Genomic DNA, 18707 nt, shown 5'->3' with positions numbered 1-18707 from the left:
TCTAGTTTGTTACTAAATTTTAATGAACAATTAATACACATAGTTTGGTTATAGGTTGGTTTCTCACTCTAAATTGATAACCAAATTAAATGACTCGGTTTTAAACCAGTCAAACACATTCATTGGATCTTGACTGATTGTGTAGTACCAAAAAACTCTAAAAAAAAAAATACTTAAAAGAACAAGAATTATAAAATCATCCCAAAAAACATGTATAAAGATCAAAGTAATATGCAAATATATACCAAAATTCTTCACCAAAAACAAACCATAAGTGCAATAATAAGTAATTAAGTATAACATTTGCACTTTATTCCATAACCTTATGTTTATAAATCCAAAATCTTTACCTCTTTATCTTTCTATTACTCTTCTTCGGACCATGAACCTCCATCCGGCCAACCGAACACCCACACCTTGATCGGAAAACCAAAATCACACGGCCGTTAGCCGGTGCCATCTTCTTCAACTCCGCCTCTAATTCCCGGTGGTAATCCCTCGGTAATTCAAACAATCCCGTCTTCAATCCGCACTTTACGGAACTGGAATTGGAATTGGAATTGGAATTCTTGATAGATTCTTCTGTTTCAATTTGGATATCGAATGCGGCTCCATTGCTCAACCCACGACAACCTGGTTTACCACATTTGGGATTTGTGCATAATGTCATGGCTAACACCGCCATTGATGTAGTGAAGATGGTTAATCCTAAACACATGTAAATCATTGGAGCGGTCATGAGTTCTTGGTGAATCGCGATCATGATTGGGGTAAGGGTTTCGAGAGTTTTGGATAATAAGAGGGTTACATAGGGGTGGATTAAGAATCCACAAGCACCGATTACAGCGATTAAAATAATCAGATCGATGAAAGCTGATCGAGATTGTTCACAAGCTGAAATGGGTATTTTCTTTGATTGATTACTCTGTTCGAATTTAGCCATCTCGACTGGTATTGAGCTACGTGAATCGACCATTTGGATGAACAATTGAATCGAAATTAGATGGAGACGTGAAAAACTAGTTCGAATTATGAAACAAACCGACCAAATTGAATCGAACTCGAATCATCCCAACATGAAAAATCGAGCAATTATACAACACAAGTAACGGAATTCACCTGAGAATCGAGATTTGGCGATGTGTGGTGGGCAAATTAATCGGATATATGAACCATATCGAATTCGCTCAATTGAAAAGCGAATTGATGATAAATCGATAAGAATTTAAAAGGGGTTTGAAGGATTATGGAGATAGATGAGAGTAAGGTGTGTGTATATTGATTAATGAGGTGGGGGAGGAGGAGAGTCTCACACGTTAAGTAAGGCTAAAAGCCAATAAACGCCATTGCTGCGTATGTTGGAGGTCTGGACGTGTGTAGAGTTTCTACTTCTGACTTCTGCGTGTGGGCTGGGATGTAATATGGGCCCACTGCCAAATTTCAGCCTGTTATTTTTTTCTTCATGAGACACTTTAACTTTAAAAAAAAAACAAAAAAAAAATCAAGAAAAACGATCTTTTTTTTAAGGATAAACTTTTAATACAACAGTTACTTTGAATAGTTTTTCAGAATTTTAGGTTTTATGGGTAAGTCATTTGACATATTTTATCACTATTAATCTTTATTAGTTTTCATAAATTCTGTTTTTAATATTTTACTTATTTTAAAATTTGTTCAATAGTTATGTAAATAAAATTCAAGGCAATTTTTATAGTTCATGTATATTAGAGGTGACAATGGGTCGACTTTGATTGTGTTTGGGTTCAACCCATTTAATAATTGGATTGAAAATTTCAACTAAACTCAACCTGTTTATTTAAATGGGTTGATATTTTCAATCCAACCCAATATTTTAGATAAATGGGTTGTCATCGAATTGACCTGTTTATATAATTCACGACCCAACCTATTAAATAAATCGGTTAAACTGAGGTTAACTCATTTAAAATCAATTAAATTAATTATATAATTAAGTATTATACAACTTCAATTACAAAACGTAAATAAAACTTCATAGTTATGACAAAAGCACAATCATAATTCATAAATACAAATAAAATGTTCAAATAACATTAAAAATGTTTAGTTTCACAGTGATTTTAGATAGTGACCAGTGTATTATCGGCACTAAAAAAAGGATGGAAATTAGGATTGAATTTTATTAAACATAGATAATAATAATGCAACATTATAATTTATAAATTAATACTTTCATTAATACATGATAGTATTCAAATAATTATTAAATTATATATATATATATATATATATATATATATATATATATATATATATATATATATATATATATATATATATACACACACTATCTTATAAAACAAATCCCACTATTTCTAAAAATAGATTGAATAAAATAATAATATTTTTTAAAACGTCCAAATCATTAAGCTAATTGTACAACTAATCACTAATAAAATAATATTAAAATTTAAACAAACTCCTATAAATCTTCTCTTCCAAGGTTTTGACCAGATCTTTTTTCATCCAAATAAATACTCAACACCCTATAATTTGGTCATTTCATGAATTTTCTTTATTTTTAATATGACATGTTCCTAAAACAAACTAATGATTGAATTGAAAATAATCATTCTCCATCGAAAAGAAATTAATTGTCGAAACAAACTATTTGTCGTCCGCCGCTTTGCGCGGGTAAACGGCTAGTGTGTGTGTGTGTGTGTATATATATATATATATATATATATATATATATATATATATCTTAACTATTATATAAAGCATATTCAACATTTCTTGAATTTTAAGAGGTACAAAATAATAAACATCCTGTACAATGGTCAAATGCACAAGTTTATAAACGGAAATGGTTAAATGCATGAGTTTCTAAAAGGAAATGAATATTTATTTGAATTTAACATTCTCTGTAGAAACGTGAGTTCCATAAATAAATGTATCTTCCTTTCCTCTATTCTCCTTCTTTAAATACTATTATTTGTGGAAATAAACTTTTTTTTAATATGATTCCATAAATAATCACCCCTCTCAAAATATCATTCCCATCTGCACGCCCCCATGACTTTTTATTTATGTTGTTGGCGTTTGTTTTAGAGTACTTATTTTATATATTGACCTTGTTAATGATTAGGATTTTGTGTTGTTTTTTGATAATTATTTGTTTACGATTTAAGGCAGTGAAGAAAGTTACATTTAAGTGAAACGTTTCAAATGATCCAAAAAAAACATAATGGCGGCGATTACATTTCCCATGACGATTTTATGAGCCGAATCATGTTACAAACCTACACAAATATTCAATTATATACGAATCTGTATATTCAACATTTGAAATTTGAATCCCAATCTCCCTTATATCGGGCCTACTACTTGGTTTTTCCTTCCTTTCTCTATCTCTGACAACTTCCATTTTTTGGTTGTGTTTTCTAGGATACAAGTAAATTGAGTAACATAATGACAGGATGAAAGGAAATTGTAGAGACTAGGATGTTACTTGATTGCTTCAAACTTGGTACATGGGAATCGAGTGTCATGCTTACTTCCTGTCTCTCTGTATCTCAACTCTCATCTCTCCTTATCAATATTCTATAACCCTTTCCTTTATTTTTGGTAAGATGGGTGGCTATTAGAAATTGATTACTTTAAACATTTGACAAATTCATGCATGTACCAGCATTTGAGCACTTTTGGTGTTTGTTAGCACAAACGTTCATTGAATCAAATGAAACCATACAAAATATGAATCTTGACGGTTTTAAATGCTAAATAGGCTTCCTTTGGCTAAGATTCTTTCCACTCTAAATTATATATTTTTTCAAGTAGTCATTTTATTATAAAATCGATTTCAATGTTTGGCAATAGTTCCGTCTATCTCCTAAAACCAAAACATAGATATTTTTCAATTTCTTTATTGTTTCTTTCATAATATTCAACTTAACTGAATTTATAATGGTTGTTAATATGTCTAAAAACATTGCTAACTTTATCAATTGTCTTCAAGAAGCTTCAAAAGAATCCTAATGTTAATGTAATTGTAGCAGACCTTACATTGCCAAGCATAAGATTTGGGTAAGCTTGCAAAAAGATTGTAGATTACAAACATAGTAACTTAAGTTAAACATAAAATGATTATTATGAGCTTTTGGTATCCCGTTGGATCTTTTATAATACATGAACTTAATTCATACGCAATGTAAATTTGTAGGAAGTTGTTGAAATTTAAATATCTACTGCCATGGTAATATAGCTATATAATCAGATATATTTCAAAAATATAATGTTTTGTTTAGAAAGAAATTTTGTAATATATAAACAAACTAATTCTATAACATTTTTTGCTTTGAAAAAAATGACATCATTTATATACTCATCCAACAAATGCAAAACCGACCAAGACAATATTTGCATGTGATGTGTTGTTTTGTATGGCTGAGAGTTATTTGGTCTGGAACCGAATAACCCGAAAACCATATCGAACCGAAATTGGTTTCAGATCAAACCATATTCAAATTCGGTTTTTGGTTTGTTCCAAGACCAAACTGAATTATAACTTTGATTTTGGTTCGAATTTTGGTCACTTAAAATTTAGACGAATTTCATTACAAATTAATTACGAATTTGGTTTCGGTTTGGTCTGGACGAATTTGAATTCGATTTGGTTCTTCTTCGCTAGATTTTGATTTTTGGCAAAAACTGAATCATGTTCATTAATTCTCTTTGGTTGTTTTGAAATTCATTTTTTTGTACGATGCAAAATTGATCTTAACCAAAACATAAACATATAGTTTACCACACCCCTTCCCATTGGAAAAAAACACAAATCCATGTTATCAGTTTCAACAACGGATGAAAACATACCTAAAATCAAGAACACTCCTCCCAATAGAAAATCAAAAAGACAGTTATATTTGCACCACCCCTCCGAAGAATTTAATCGAGTAGTAGTTTCACATTAAACATTATATATCAGAAATATAAAATGTTTTCGTATAAAACTAATCAGTAAAGAAAACTCTTCACTAAATAAATTATTTGACAACCATCAAAAAGAAAATAATCACAAATAAAAACGATATACTAAGATAGATTATTTTTCGACAGAGACGAGAGGGAACTAATATCCGAAAAAAGTTGATCGCCATTGTCGCATCGCTTTGATACTATTTGTTGTCGCAAAACCGACCGATAAAAACATTTGTTACAAAACCGACCAATAGCAACATGAGTGTTCCTAGAAATATACATGTTTCTAGATGAAAGTAGTTGCCGAAGAAACTATTCGTCGCCGCCGCTTTGCGCGGGTACACCACTAGTATGTATATATATATATATATATATATATATATATATATATATATATATATATATATATTAAAGTTAAATGGGTTGACGGGTTAAAAACGGCTTGATAATTTTTACCCAACCCAACCTATATAATTAAATGGGTTAGACGGGTTGACACATTTAAGTTAAATGGGTTGAAAATATAAACTCAACCCGCTAGTTTTGGGTTGGGTTCGGGTTGGATTGGTAGGTTGGATCGATTTTTGTCAGCTCTAATATATATGGAGTGTTTGGATGTGCTATTTGAAATGATTATTGCATATTAAATAATCAATATCATATATAGTAATTACTTATGACAAAAACAAGGCCTAGATATAGTGTTTGGAGATTTTTTTTTTAAATTGTAATAATCATATAACTAAATGCTTGATGAATTTTGGTTATATTATATAACCTTTACGATTTGCAACGACTTTCAGGTTATTATCTATATACTAGGCGAATGCCCGCGCGTTGCGTGGGATATAAAAAAATATTTTATATTAAAAATAACTAAATCATTGTTATTAACAATTAAATAATAATTCCATAAAAAATATATAAAATGATTTTTAGTATTGTTATTATGTTGAACTATATTATAAGAGATAAGGTTGGAACTTGAAGTTGTTTTGCATATACAAAGTTATATGATTAAAATAGAAAAAAATTAATTTTTAAGAGTAAATAAATCGTTAGTGTTATCTATTAAATAATAATTTCATATTAAATTAAAACGTTTATATTAAATATTATCATTATGTTGAAAATACGATAATAGAGACATCTTTTTATCTATCTTAAATTTTATCATTTTGTACAACATATGATAATAAAGACAACTTTGTATCTTAAATAGTAAAAAAAAATGTTTTGTATCATAAATATTACCATAATTATGTAGAACATATGATAATACTGACGTCTTTTATAAGGTTAAAACTTTAAATTGTATTACATACAGGGTTGTAAAACTTGGCTAAACAACCAAATACTTGGCATGTTACTTAAAATCGGCCTCCAATGGAAGCGAGTTTGCCTAACTCAGCCAGAAGACACTTGGATCCTTATTAAACTCGATCCAAATCTAAAAAATACGGTCTAAAATCATTTTCGAAATTCTGAAATTTAATTGGTCACTTGTCGACAAAGACAATCTCACCAAAGAATACACTCAACGTCCTACAAAGTTAGATGCAAGGAAGATCTCATGGCTTAGTCCCTTTGAAATATTTCACAACCTTTCCTATTTATAGAGGAGAATACATTCTCTTGTTTACTCTCACGATCAATGTGTGATGAAGACATTTTAATTAAACTCATTTCTTTATTTGCCAATAATTTCATTTTGTTAAATAAAATATTAAATAATAAAAATAAAACGTTATCCATAAAATTTATTGCTCAATAGTTCTATTTTTCAGTAATCTTGTAAGTTGCTATAAAAAATTAAGTTTTTATTGAATAACTTTTTGTTAAATCCTAAAATCATAAATTCAGTTAGGTACTTAATATAGAAAGTTTGTTTATATGTATTTTCATGATACAAAATGTCATTATAAAATGAATTCATTTATAAAATATAATCGAGTACATATTTCGTGCTTTTGAATCAAAGTAATTTTTCAAACAATTATAATTTTATGTTTAGGTAGATTTTTTATATTTATATAACATTATGTAACTTATAATAATATTATAAACAATTTGAATAATCATGGGAGTTTCAAATGTATGTGGTGAAAGGAAATGCTTCATTTATCGGTCTAGTTTGATCAAACTCGGACCGGTTCAACTTAATATACCAAACTACATAACGTTTTTTCTATTGAAACCCGGTTTGTATATATTTTGTTTTTTTGAATCAAATTTATTTTTCAAACAATTATAATTTTATGTTTAGGTAACTTATTTATAATATTATTATAAAAAATTGAAAAATCATTGGACTTTCAAATATATGTGCTGAAAGGAAAATGCTTCCTTTATCGGTCCAAATTGATCAAACTCAGACCGATTCAACTCAATATACCAAACTACATAACGGTTCAACTGAAACTCTACTTGAACCTAAACAAATCTTGTTCAAAACCATTTTCGGGATTCTAAAACTTAAATGGACAGTTGCCAATAAAGACAATCTCACCAAAGAATACCTTCAACATCTTAAAAAGGTAGGCATAAGGAAGTTCTCATGGTTTGGTCCCTTTGAAACATTTCACAACCTTTCCTATTTATAGAAGAGGAAACGTTCTCTTGTTTACTCTCACCATCGATGTGGGATGAAGACATTGTAATAAAGCACGCTTTCTTGTTTATAAAAACATTATTCAACTTATTTAGTAAAACACCCTTTCTCTTGTTTACCCTTTCTTTATTGTTCAATAATTCCATTTTTCTATAATCTCGTAAGTTGTTATCCAAAAAAGTAAGTTTTTATTGAATAACCTTTCGTTCAGTTCTACAATCATAAATTCAGTTAGGTAGTTAATACAGAAAGTTTGTTTATATATATTTTCAAGATTCAAAAGTTCATTATAAAAAGAATTCATTTATAAAATATAATCTGCGTATATATATCGTGCTTTTGATCAAATTGAATTTTCAAACAATTATAATTTTATTTTTACATAGATGTTTTTTTATATTTATATAACATTATGTAACTTTTTTAAAATATCATTGGAAACAATTTGAAAAATCATGGGAGTTTCAAATGTATGTAATGAAAGGAAAATGCTTCTTTTATGGTCCAAATAGATCAAACTCGGACCGATTCAACTAAATATACCAAGCTACATATTTTTTTTCTAGTGAATCCGGGTTTATATATATTTCATGCTTTTAAATCAAAGTGAATTTTCAAATAGTTATAATTTTAGGTGTAGGTAGATGCTTTTTTATATTTATATAAATTTATGTAACTTGTTTATAATATTATTATAAATAATTTGAAAAATCATGGGTGTTTCAAATGTTTGTTGTGAAAGGAAAATGATTCATTTATCGGTCCAAATTGATCCAACTCCGGTTCAACTCAATATACCCAACTATATAATTTTTTTTCTAACTGAAACACGGTTTAAACCTGAAAAAATTCAGTTCAAAACCATTTTTGGAATTCTAAAAGTTAAATGGACACTTGACAATATAGACAATCTCACCAAATAATACCTTCAAAATCCTACAAAGGTAGGCATGAAGAAGTTCTCATGGTTTGGTCCCTTTGAAACATTTCACAACCTTTCCTATTTATAGAAGAGGAAACATTCTCTTGTTTACTCTCACTATCGATGTGGGATGAAGACATTGTAATAAAACACCCTTTCTTGTTTATAGAGCATTATTTAACTTATTTATAATATTATTGTAAAGAAATTGAAAAGTCATGGGAGTTTCAAATGAATGTGGTGAAACGAAGTTAAAAAAGGGGGTTTCAAATGCATGAGATTCAAGAAAAAATGCTAGTTTTATAAGTATGTATGATAATAATGAGTGGAATATTGAACACAAATGAAGTACAACGTAGCAGGTTACTAGGTTAAGACTTAAGAGTACTCATGTTGTTTGGGAGGTCCGGAGTGCTGCTTATTCCACGCATAGAATGCTGAGGTGTATACCTTGGAGACGCGTGAACATCGCCCCGGTGGGTTGGGTGTGGCGTGATTTGTAAGACGGGTGAAGACGCTCAATAGAAAATAAAGAGCAGCAGCAACCTCCCTTTCATTCAAATTTTCTTTTATTGAAGTTACATATATGGTCCCTGAAAATGTTTTTTTTTATATTTTATTATACCCTTATACTTATCATTAAATTAAATTAAACCCTTAGCTATATATATATATATATATATATATATATATATATATATATATATATATATATATATATATATATATATATATATATATATACACACACACACACACACACACACACACACACACATAGGCGGATCCAAGGGGATCCTGGGGTAGCCTGGGATACCCCTCAAAAAAATTTCGGTAGTATAATTTTTGTTTATGAATCTTTTAATTTTTTTCGATATAATGTATATATACGCATTCCTTCATTTAAAACACAAAACAAACAGGAGAGCTATTGGTTAAGGTGTTGGTTTATTGAACTAAAGCTCTTAGGTTCAATTCTTTCTCTTTACATATCCTTTTGCTATTTTTTTTTATTTTCCCAGATATTCTATCTCGCATCGCCAAACATATGTAAACTAAACCATTTTTGTCTATTATATAAGTCTGCTATCCTCATACTTCATTTGATGTCTACTTTGAATCCCACATCAATTCAAGTATCAAAATATACTTCAACTTCATGTTTATATAACAATACTTGATGTTAGCTAAGGATTCGATTAAGGTTTAGGTTTAAAACCGAAACAAAACTGAGGAAAGCCAAGTACCCCGGAAAAAAAAATTGGATTACCCTAAATATAAAATTGGGATACCGCTTTACTTTGGTTTTGGCTCTGCCACTGTATATATATATATATATATATATATATATATATATATATATATATATATATATATATATATATATATATATATATAATATTATTGAAATATGGTTTTATTATTCTATGCTTTTAAAATATATATTTATGTTATAAATTATGTTATTTAATTAATTTAACGCTAAAAAAAATAAAAAAGGAATATTGTGGAGTGGTAACCATTTCCAATGTCTAGTGGGTTGGTGGTGGGTTAGGTGTGAAGCTGACGTGACGCACATGTGGCTGCGCTTTTTCGGTGGGGTCTGTTTGACCACTAGGGATGAAAGTGGGTTCAAACCTGAACCCGAAAAACCCAGAACCGGTTAACGAGATTTTGTAGAACCGAAAACCGGACCGGTATATAGGAACCGGTTCCGGGTATGGTTCCTGGTAAAGTGGGTCTAGAACCGAAAAACCCGGAAATATCAAAGTGGGTAGGTTGGAACTGGATAAAGTGGGTTTAGAACCGGAAAACCCAGAAAAACCGGAATTTTTTGGTAATTACTTACTACTTGGTGGGTTGAACTTTGAAAATTTTCATATTGATATCCCGACTTTGGGGGACTATAACTCATTGAATATGAAACCAAAATTAACAAAATTATAGTCTAAAATCATGTACAAACTCTAAAATACACTCTGGAAAAACCGCATGTCAATTCGACTTTAAACGAATGAGATATGCATGTGTTAACATTTTCACATAATACACAGTACAAAAACAAATAGCTGAAAAGTTGAAATTTTCAGTTTTGATATCCCGACTTCGGAGGACTATAAATCATTGAATGTTAAACTAAAAATGACAAAATTATAGTTTAAACTCATGTACTAACTGTAAAATACAAGTTGGAAAAAACCGCATTCAATCCGACTTCAAACGAATTAGATATGTAAGTTTTAAAACTTTCACCAAATACAAAAAAACTGAAAAACCAAAAATTTCCAGTTTTGATATCTCGACTATGAGGGACTCTAAGTCAATGAATATAAAACTAAAAATAGCAAATTTATAGTCTAAAATAATGTATAAACTCTAAACTACATGTTGGAAAAAACCGCATGTCAATCGGAGTTGAAACGAATGAGATATACACCTTTTAAACGTTTCACAAAAACCGCTTCTGGTCCTAAAAGTGGTTTCGGTTCCAAAAACCGGTTCCGGTTTTTAGACCCGGTTTACCCGGACCCGATGAACCCAAACCCGGATTACCCGGAACCTGGATAAAGCACATTTTTAATCCCAGAACCGTAACCGGTTCTATATATTTCGGTTCTAATAGTTCCGGTTCTGGTCCGATTCTGGTTCCGGTCCGGTTTTCCGCTTCTAAATCTCATCCCTAGTGACCACTCCCCAAAGCCGATGCAAATCGGGTCTAAGTTAACCCCTCCTTGCCTTAAGATCCTGACCACTTTCCACCATCCGACTTTTTTTTATTTACAATTTGGCAGAACTTTGAATTTTTTTTTATATATATATTTTTTACGATTCTAATCCAACCATTTTTTATATAAATTTTCCTTAATTTTTTTACAACTTTATGTTTTTTAACATTAGTTTTTTAAGAAATTTTGTTTTACAACTTCTTTAATATATTTTTTTACAACTATGTTTATATAATGGAAATCAATATTTTATAAATTATCGTAATCATTCTTCATAAGTTCACAGACGATTGAGTTGGAATGAAAAAAATAAATAAATAAATAAAACAAAACAAAAAAGAACGAAAAAAACAACTTTTAATCCAAAAAGAGTGAAAGACTAAAAGTCGGAGTCTCTTGAAATTTTTTCCAAATTTCTAAGTCTTGTTTGTAATCGATTTGGCGTATTAGACGTCCACTTCCATTTTTCACAGAACTTAGTCGTTATATTCACTATATTTTTAAGGCGTCACATACAAAACTGATGGATATCATACTTCACTTTATCATATTTTTGTTTTTTTTTTTTTTTTTCATTGAACAAAATGTATTGTAGTAAAAAATAAAAAAAAAAAAAAAAAAAAAAAACTTTTTTTTCCATTTTTTAGTTGAATAACATGTAATTAACTAAAAAAAACTTTATTAATTTAGTTGAAACAATTACAATCCTAAAAACGAAAAAATAAATAAACATAAAAACAATTAATATCCTGAAAAACGACAAAAATACATAAAACCGATTATAATTCTAAAAATGATTACTACTTGTAATATTATTTTCATGATGTTCGCCCGAGCCTTCAAAATCATATCGAGCTCGTCTCCATGAAGGTGATCGGAAGATTTTGTTAAAAATTTCATATCCCGACTTTTTTGCTTCTCTTTTCGAGCTCGTTGCTTTTCCTCTCTTAATCTTTTTTTCACCTCAGAATTCTCCTTTTCAAAAGTTAAACCAATCTCAAAATTCAAATTATAGATTTCGAAACTAGTACCAACTCTATTCACTTCATATCTTCTTCCCGTTGCAGATGTATTTGATGACGATCCTCTTTTTCTTGCCCTATCTCAACTCGTTGGACGAACTACTTCTTCAAGCTCGAGCTTATCCATTTCGTTCAAATCAACCTCAAAATACGCATCCGATGAAGTAGTGCAAGTCGTCTCAGAAACTTTGGTTCTTTTCGAACCACTTTTTTCGCTATCATACTCTTTTGTCCATTTCGGGGAATTTGATAAAAATCACCAAATGTCAAAAAACTTGAACGACTTCTTATTATTATCAACAAGAAAAATTTAAGAGTCATCTCTAAAATTTGTTTATCACCTTCCCCACTTTTCCGTTGAGTTAACAAATTCTTGTAGATGTTGTTAAATTTAGTGATAAATTTATTCATCTCGTGAAACTTGCTAGTACACTGATCTTTGGTGCGGTACTCTCTGCGATTCATGACCTTAAGAAAACGTTTCCTTATGCTTCGCCAAAAATGGTCATCTTTTTGCGTGTTTCCTTACTTGGAATCCTCCAAAATATCAACTCATGATTATGTTAAAACCAACTCTCCGTTCGGTTGTCATTGTTAAGACGACATCTTCTCTTTACGAAATGCTACTTTTCCTTTTCCATGTTTTTTGGGGTTGGATGATTTGGGTTGGGTTTTCGGAATAATTTTTGGCTGGGGAGCAGCTACCAATTCGAAAACTGGTTGAGTTTCCCAAACAAATTCGACTTCCTCTAAGTTTTCTGGGAGGGGGGAAATTTTACAAACATTATGGGCTAAGTGGTTGCATCGTTTAATATTGTTGTGGTATTCGTTGACACATAAATTGTTGGGGTTGGAGTGGGAGGCGGGGTGAAATTGAAATTAAGGGCTGTGTGGATTATTTTTGAAATGCAAAGGTTTTAAAAGTTGGTTAGAATGTGGGTTGTGTGTCAAAATGAAATAAAAAGGTTGTATTTATAGTGCTTTTTGAAGAAAAAACTTAAAAATACCAATTTCTAGTCGTTAGCAACGGCTAGAAACGGCTTCTTCCCCATTTCATGTGCGGCAAACCTATACCCGAACAAAGCTATACTGCATTTTTTTGGCACCTCGGTATGGTGTTTACTGCATACCGCATCTTACTACGATATGTAGCACATGGTGCACCGTATAGCCTTACAAAATCGAGTTGTCTAACTAATTTTTGATGGTTTTTCTTACAAAAAAAAACATTTTTTTTTTGCAAAATAACCATTTTCTTTTGAATCGGCATTTCGGAGTCGGCAACAACGGGTCAAAGCCGAATAGTGTAGCTCGATTCAATATATATATATATATATATATATATATATATATATATATATATATATATATATATATATATATATATATATATATATATGAAAATGTTATTTGGAAAACAAAAAAAACCCTAAAAATCATAAAAATGCATTAAAAAAATACCAAGATATCACAAAACTTTTTTTTTTTTTTGAATTTTTATCAAAAAATCGCAGCATTTTTTACAATTTCGTTGAAAAAAAAAACAAAAAATCAATTTTTTTTTTCAAAATTGTTTTTCAGCGATTTTTACCTAAAAGTTGCGATTGTTTGATAAAAAATTCAAAAAAAAGTTTTGTGATCTCTAAAGTATTTTTTGCTATGCATTTTAATGATTTTTTGGGTTTTTTGTTTTCCGTAGAACCTAAACCTATATATATATATATATATATATATATATATATATATATATATATATATATATATATATATATATATAGAGAGAGAGAGAGAGAGAGAGAGAGAGAATAGTTATTTGGAAAATAAAAAAAATACTTAGAGATTACAAAACTTTTTTTTTAATTTTTTATTAAAAAATCGCAGCTTTTCTAATAAAATCACTGGAAAAAAGTCATTTTTTTATAAAAAAATTGTTTTTTTTTATAAATTTCAGCGATTTTATACTAAAAGCTGCGATTTTTTCATAAAAATTCAAAAAAAAAAATTTGTGTTCTCTAAATGTTTTTTTTATGTATTTTTATTTATTTTTACGGTTTTTTTTGGGTTTTTTGTTTTCCATAGAACCTAAACCTAAACCTATATATATATATATATATATATATATATATATATATATATATATATATATATATATATATATATATATATATATATATATATATATATATACTAGGTTATAACCCGTGAAAACCACGGTCCATATGATTTAAAATTTTATAGATGTAAAATTATAAAAACAATCATGTTAAAAGATATTGTTGCAGTTGTAAGAGTTAAAAAAAACAATTAGTAACAACCTCAAAGTATGATGTTATTTTCATAGATTTTCCAACTTTAATAATCAGTCAAAATAGCAACATACCTTGATTTTATGTACAAAAGGTAATAAAAACGTAACTTTTCTGTAAAAATAGCATGTTATAAAAGTTAATTAATTGAAAAGTACAATGATATATTAGGATATTTATAAAAGTAGTATGATATAATTGATAAAAGACAAAATTTCACAATGGATCCTTGTGGTTTACAAAATATCGCACTTCGAGGACTTCCTAGTAAAAAGTCATGTCACTGGTCCTTATGGTTTTAGTTCATTGCGCAATTGGTCCTTGACCCTAACCCCGTCACTTTTGTACCGTTAGTGCAAGGGTATTTTTGTCTTTTCATTTATCAAAACTAGCACCACAAAATCCTACCATGCACTAAATAAACAAACATGTAAGAATTCAGGAATTCTAAATTCTCCATTAAAATTTGAAAATTTAATGAAGCTACCTTATTGTTCCTGAATTCATTCATATGTTGATTTTGTGGATTCATATTCATGGTTTGTTTTTGAACATAACTTGGCATATGAAGCAAAGTTACTAATAAATTTGAGACTTCACGACCACAAACATCATAGTTTTTGTTCCCTTTAACACTAAACCATTTAACTTCACATTCTTCATGAACAAGTCTAAGCGCACCTTTGCAAGTGCATTCCATCTTCAACTGATTACCTTCATTGCATGAATCAAAGCAGATTCTGCAAATCGCTTCTTCCTCATCAATCTCTTCATCGTTCTTCACTTCAACATAACCGATTTGATCTTCATTTGAAACGGGAGTGGTGGCTGAAGGGATTATGAACGATGATTCTTCCCGTTTCCTCCCCAAAGATCCGAAGACACCCTAAAAGTCGGAGCCCAACACTCGCAGGAGAATAAAGAGATTACGAACGATGATTCTTTGGAACATACAAATCAGAACCTGAAAATCGAACATAACTTTGTTACCCTTCTTCATCTTCCTCTCTCTCTCTCTCACTCACTCTCTTGTAGATCGATCGGTACTTTCATCTCCTTCAAAAACTTCAAGAGCGCTAACCCTAGTCCTATCACACAAGTCGTTGTAGTTGGGTGAAGAAATCATCATCAACAACGTATACCCTTATTGTTGATTATAAATCAACGACATTGTAAGTTGAAACGAGGGTTGAATTAGCTGATGTTCCAAAAGTCAAGATCGAGATGTTTGGAGATAGTTTGGTGATGAAGGATTACAGTGACTGCTAAATGAAAAGACTAAAATACCCCTACACTAACGGTACAAAAGTGACTGGGTTAGGGTCAAGGACCAATCGCGTGATGAACTGAAACCATAAGGACCAGTGGCGTGACTTTTTGCTAGGAAGTCCTCAAAGTGTGATATTCTGTAAACCACAGGGACCAATTGTGAAATTTTGTCTTGATAAAATTACAACATCATTATGTATTGTGTGTACATATAAAAATTTAGAAATAAAAAAAGTTGAAACAAACAAATTGTGAAAGTAAAATACTTGGTATATAAATAAACAAAAAATGAAAAACAAAAAATGAAAGTATGTTGTTATTCCATGGATGTTAGCAAAAGTAATGGATTTAAACAATTATAAAAAGGGTATAATGGGAATTATTTTTGTATGGTTCTTTGTTCGGCTTATAGTGTTATTAAAAAAAGTAAATATGTCCTTTTTCAACATACAAAAAAACATAACACAGAAACACATTTAAAAAATTTACATTTTTACCCTACCTAGAAAAAACTTGTTATTTAAAATACATCCATTTAAGGTGAATAAAAGATATATAATATAGACATTTTAAAATAGAAATAATTCACATGATGTTTCATAGTTGCAAGATATAATAAACCAATTATAGCAATGTACATTCAAAGTACATTGCTATACATGGTATAAAGCGATTTTTATTATTACATTACAAATTACCCTTCAAAAATAAAATAATATTTAATTTAAAAAAATATATGTTAGTGTGTTTAAAAATAAAGATTTAAATTCTTATAGTTGTGTACTTTGAAAGTACATTGTTATAGATAGTATATATAGATTTTTATTATAAAGTATAGTTTACCCTTTCAAAGAAAATAGATATTTGATTTTATAAAATCCATTTGAAATGGTCCATGAAAATTAGTTTTTTACATAGTATAATGCTATATTTGTACAGTAAAAGAAAGTAGGCAACTATTTAATGCATTTGTACCAGTTAAATAATGCTATATCCAGTGGCTTATATGAACCAGTTGATTTCAAAATTGGAGAAGATTACATGCTAATTTCTCATGGAATACATTGAATTGATTTAAACAAAACTGCCCTACAAGTCGCCACTTTTGTATCTCCCACCATAGCACAATAAAAAAAAATACTCCCAAACATCAAGGGGCATAAAAGTCATATCTTTAATTTTCCATTAATAATTGCAGAGTTAATGGACAAAATATCATGAGAACCACTGAATTCTATGTGACAAATGTCATCTCCACTTAACTCAGGAAGAATTTTTGCTCATAAAAGAAATTTGACAACTGCAAGCAATAATTTTTTTTACTATTGGCAAAACAAATAACTTTGCCAAATTACTCTCCTGCAAGAAGGAGAGAGTTTTGAAAAACATGATTTTACTCATTTATCCCTCCATGGACTCTTTGACCAATATTTCACCCACATGTGAAATAAAGAAAAACCAAAATAAAAAATGTTAATAGAGAGAGATTACAGATACACATACCTTTTCACCATGTTCAACAACATATCCATTGTAACCAAAGGGTTAAATGCCACATGACTGATATATGTATAATTATAAAATTACCCTTTTCTGGTGATGTTCTATAGAAGAGGCGCTACACATAAGACCGAATATATTTTTATTGAGAAAAAAGGATTTGATTTCAAGGAGGTGTGTTTGCATATCATTACAAAAAGCAATTAATGGTACACCACTTAAATACTTATCATCCTCACTCAAAACGTAATAAGTCAATAGGAGAAACAAAGAACGGAATCAATTATTCCCAAATGAGAAAACATATAAAATTTGAGAAACATTTTATTAAATGTTTCATCATTCAACTTTTTTAACTACATGTATCAATTGCTTAAATCGAATTAAGCAATCAAACACTTGGAAATAAAAAGAGAATATTGGTATAAATAGTTTTTAAAACTATAATCATTCTCACTGTTAGTTACCTGAGACATTTTTGTTGTTGTTTGTGAATGTTGGTGTTTTACCTGCATGTATTTTACCTTGAGATAACAAAAAAAATGTTTGCTTTATGGATCCAAATTTTACCACTTTCATATAACTGACTCTTAGAAAATAACCACCAAAGTTATATGTGTGAGAAAAGGAAGGGTGCTCGTATCTATACTTTTTGGTGGTTATGAAGCTTGGTCTTTACATACAAAAATCCATACACAAATACACACATAAATACACAAGGATACATTATTTCAGAAAAAAATGATAAAGAACCCAAATTCTGACTAACAAAAATACAAAATATTAGTAGGTCTTTTGTGGGCTAGAGGTTTACCCAAGGATAGCCCGAGGAGTTGCACCGGAAAAAGAAAAGCATGAAGAAAGTGTGAACAAACCTGACCCTGTTTTTGTTCATCCAAATTGAGATCACTGATCGCAAAAACGTGATTTACCTTAAATGCCAGTAATAGAACATACACAAAATTAAGGATCATCGTAGCCAAAATAACATTAATAAAAAATCAAATAGAAGCTTAAACCTCCAATTGATTATAAACATCATATGAGGACAAAAACCTTAAATCCAAGGTTTGAGAGGTTGGGTATTCCGATTTCATTACACAATTATGATGGAGGTGATGAGAAGATTATTTATTGAATAAAACCCTAGTGAGGAATCAATTAGGGATTTAAAATTTGAATATGACCATGATTTCAGGATCAGACCTATGATTGTGCGAGAAATCCCGAAGATTGAGGGATACCGTGTGCTGGAAAAAAAGTTGATAGATTGTATATGTTGGAATAGTGTTTAAGGCTGCAACTATATTAGACAAGTATTTGACCCGATTGTGCATGGTCTTTTTGGGTTGCCTTCACCATAGCAACTTGATAGGATGATTTATTATGAGA

At 29.7% G+C, this 18707-nt stretch overlaps 1 protein-coding gene across 1 annotated transcript; it reads right to left on the bottom strand.

Annotated features, from left to right (window-relative positions):
- Window positions 1-215: 215 nt before the first annotated feature.
- Window positions 216-1468, bottom strand: LOC111879751 (uncharacterized protein At5g19025). Its single transcript, XM_023876188.3, has one exon. It carries the CDS (start codon window positions 974-976, stop codon window positions 347-349), a length of 630 nt encoding a protein of 209 aa, XP_023731956.1. The 5' UTR covers window positions 977-1468; the 3' UTR covers window positions 216-346.
- Between the last annotated feature and the right edge of the window lie 17239 nt (window positions 1469-18707).

The sequence above is a fragment of the Lactuca sativa genome, chromosome 3, assembly GCF_002870075.4.
Source record: "Lactuca sativa cultivar Salinas chromosome 3, Lsat_Salinas_v11, whole genome shotgun sequence".
In the NCBI taxonomy this organism is placed as follows: domain Eukaryota; kingdom Viridiplantae; phylum Streptophyta; class Magnoliopsida; order Asterales; family Asteraceae; genus Lactuca; species Lactuca sativa.
The sequence above is the reverse complement of the archived record's forward strand: the minus strand, read 5'-3'. Positions and strand labels throughout refer to the sequence as shown.